The 2,500-nt window shown below is 40.8% G+C and overlaps 1 protein-coding gene across 2 annotated transcripts in view; it reads left to right on the top strand.

The window, feature by feature from the left end:
- Window positions 1-1,192: 1,192 nt before the first annotated feature.
- Window positions 1,193-2,500, top strand: part of LOC123505592 (casein kinase I-like) — a 103,568-nt gene continuing 102,260 nt past the window's right edge. The window contains exon 1 of one of the 2 annotated variants that reach the window (XM_045257088.1): window positions 1,193-1,351. In XM_045257088.1, coding sequence (XP_045113023.1) covers window positions 1,317-1,351 — 35 coding nt within the window. In that variant the 5' untranslated portion in view covers window positions 1,193-1,316. The remainder of the gene's footprint in view (window positions 1,352-2,500) is intronic. The other variant, XM_045257091.1, reaches the window with a different exon arrangement.

Below are 2,500 nucleotides of genomic sequence, written 5' to 3'. Positions count from 1 at the left end.
GAGGAAATAAATATATACACATGCCAGTTTAGTTGAGAAAAGTGCTGTGATGTTTATAAGGGAGACACTTACAAGAAAATCTTTACGCATATTAAACAACTTTGCACCCTCCAAATTAACCCAACAAAACCTCAACTAACCCAACTATAGAGTATTATGTAAGTCAGCCTTGTTTCTCCTCGCCCCCCGCTAGGTCACCGCCGTAAGCTGGATTTGCTTTGTGATTGCAGAGTTAAACTTTCATGGTGACATTTGGAGACAGAAGCAAGTAAGGCAGGCGGCGGCGGGAGAGGGAGGAGATGAGGACGCCGCTCAGGAGTGGAGTGGAGGATTGGAGACAGTGACAGTAAGGTGAGTGTATATGGGTGAATGATGATGCTTTGATAAGGGGGAAGAGAGGTCACTGATAAGCACCGAGTAAATATTTCGAGATTTTGTCGTGACATGGTGTTGGTTGTTAAGTTGTGTGATTTTTGTTTGTTCGTTTGTATGCTTTATTTATTATTATTCTTTTTTTTTTTAGTTTCTCTCTCTCTCTCTCTCTCTCTCTCTCTCTCTCTCTCTCTCTCTCTCTCTCTCTCTCTCTCTCTCTCTCTCTCTCTCTGTGTGTGTGTGTGTGTGTGTTTGTCTGTGTGTGTGTGTGCTCGTCCGCCCGTACACAAACGTACACAAACGAAGGTCACTACCACACATAAACCAACAAGTACAGCAACAACAACAACAACAACAACAATTCCTTAACGCATCGAAGCTTCATGACACAATTAACGCTTACCTGTGAATCACCACCTGGCTACTGCTCATTACCTCATTACCTGGCGCCGGGAGGAGGCCGCCGCGTCACACACACACACACACACACTGTATACGCAACCACCGAGCTATTTCCTAACTAGGAGATTAGAGAGAGAGAGAGCTGTGGAGGTGAGTAAGAGATACGGGAAAAAAAATAAGTTGAGAGCGAGAGGGGGAGAGAGAGAGAGAGAGCATGTCGAGGTCAGAAGCAATGGTGTATATACAAGTACAGGTAGTCTCTCCCAGGTGAGCGCACAGGTAGAACGTAACTCATTTGACTAGCGCCTGTGTGCACCAGTATAGCAAAACCTATACACGCAACTTTGTATCTACTGGCGCGCGCGTGTGTGTGAGTGTGGGTGCCTATATGTGCGCGGTGGTGCTAGTGGGTGTACTCGGATTCTCTGCCTGGTCCGGAGGTGTTTGGGGAGCTGAGTACCTGTGTGGTAGTGGTGGTGGTGGTTGTCTTTGGGCCTCTGCCGGTGGTTGTGGTGGTGGCAGTAGTGGTGGTTACGACGCCGATGCCTCAAGTTGTCATCTGCATCTCCAGGAAAAAGTAAGACGGTCTTCCTCTGTGTGTGTTTGCATGTGTGTGTGTGTGTGTGTGTGTGTGTGTGTGTGTGTGTGTGTGTGTGTGTGTGTGTGTGTGTGTGTTGAGTGTTTTATTCTTTATCTGTAATTATTTTTTTATTTATTTTGTTTATTCTTTGGGTTTTTCTTCTTTTCTCCTTTCTTTCCTTATTTTCTATTTTTTTCTCTTCGTGTGCTTTTTATTTTACTTATTTATTTATTTATTTATTTATTTATTTATTTATTTATTACTTCTTTCTCCTTACCTAGTGTCTCCTTTTTAATCTCCTTTCCGTGTGTTTTCTTTCGATCTTTTTTCTTCACTTTCGATTTTCTGCTTCCTATTGTTTCTTTCACCGTTTTCTTTTTCAATAGAGCTTGTCATATATAAGAAACTGAAATGACCTTTGAAATAATGTAAACTTTTAATGAACTTACATATTATTATTGGAACGTTTTCTTCACATATGATATACAATTAAACGTCTCTACAAATGATCAATAAACCAATATACTCATTATTTACATATTTATTCATTCACTTACTTATTGTATTCATTATCAAGAGAAATGTTTGTGTGTTCATTATTCCGAGAAGTCAATTAAATCATTACTCATCCTTAGAATTTTACTGTTTGCATCAAGTTCTGCAAGCTGAGTGTGTCCTTGTTAATTTTCCTGGTGTTCGTAACCCGAGAAAAACGGTTGTGTGGTAAATCTAATGGGGAATTATTGCGCTCCCACTTTCACTGTTTTGTTTCACGTACGGTCAGCTCAGTGTGTCCTTGTTGTTTGTTGTATTGCTGGTTTTAACTTCTGCCGGTGATCCTAACCTAAGGAAGATTTGCTATGTGGTAACTCTACTGTGAAAAGTCATGTATTGTTGCACTTCATTATAAAATTCTCCTCACTCTCACTGTTTGTTCGACGTTCGGTAGAGGAGCAGCGTGTCATGGTTACAGTTTATCTTTTACTTCCCGGGTATTTATAACGTAGAGTTGTGATTCTATTGTAAAAAGTCATTTATCATTTCAGTCCACTATAAATTTCTCCTAACTCACTATCCATTGTTTGTTTCACGTTCGGTATAGACGCAGTGTCATGGTTACAGTTAATCCTTTACTTTTCCGGGTGT

This window comes from Portunus trituberculatus, chromosome 18, assembly GCF_017591435.1.
Source record: "Portunus trituberculatus isolate SZX2019 chromosome 18, ASM1759143v1, whole genome shotgun sequence".
Classification (NCBI taxonomy): Eukaryota; Metazoa; Arthropoda; class Malacostraca; order Decapoda; family Portunidae; genus Portunus; species Portunus trituberculatus.
The sequence above is the reverse complement of the archived record's forward strand: the minus strand, read 5'-3'. Positions and strand labels throughout refer to the sequence as shown.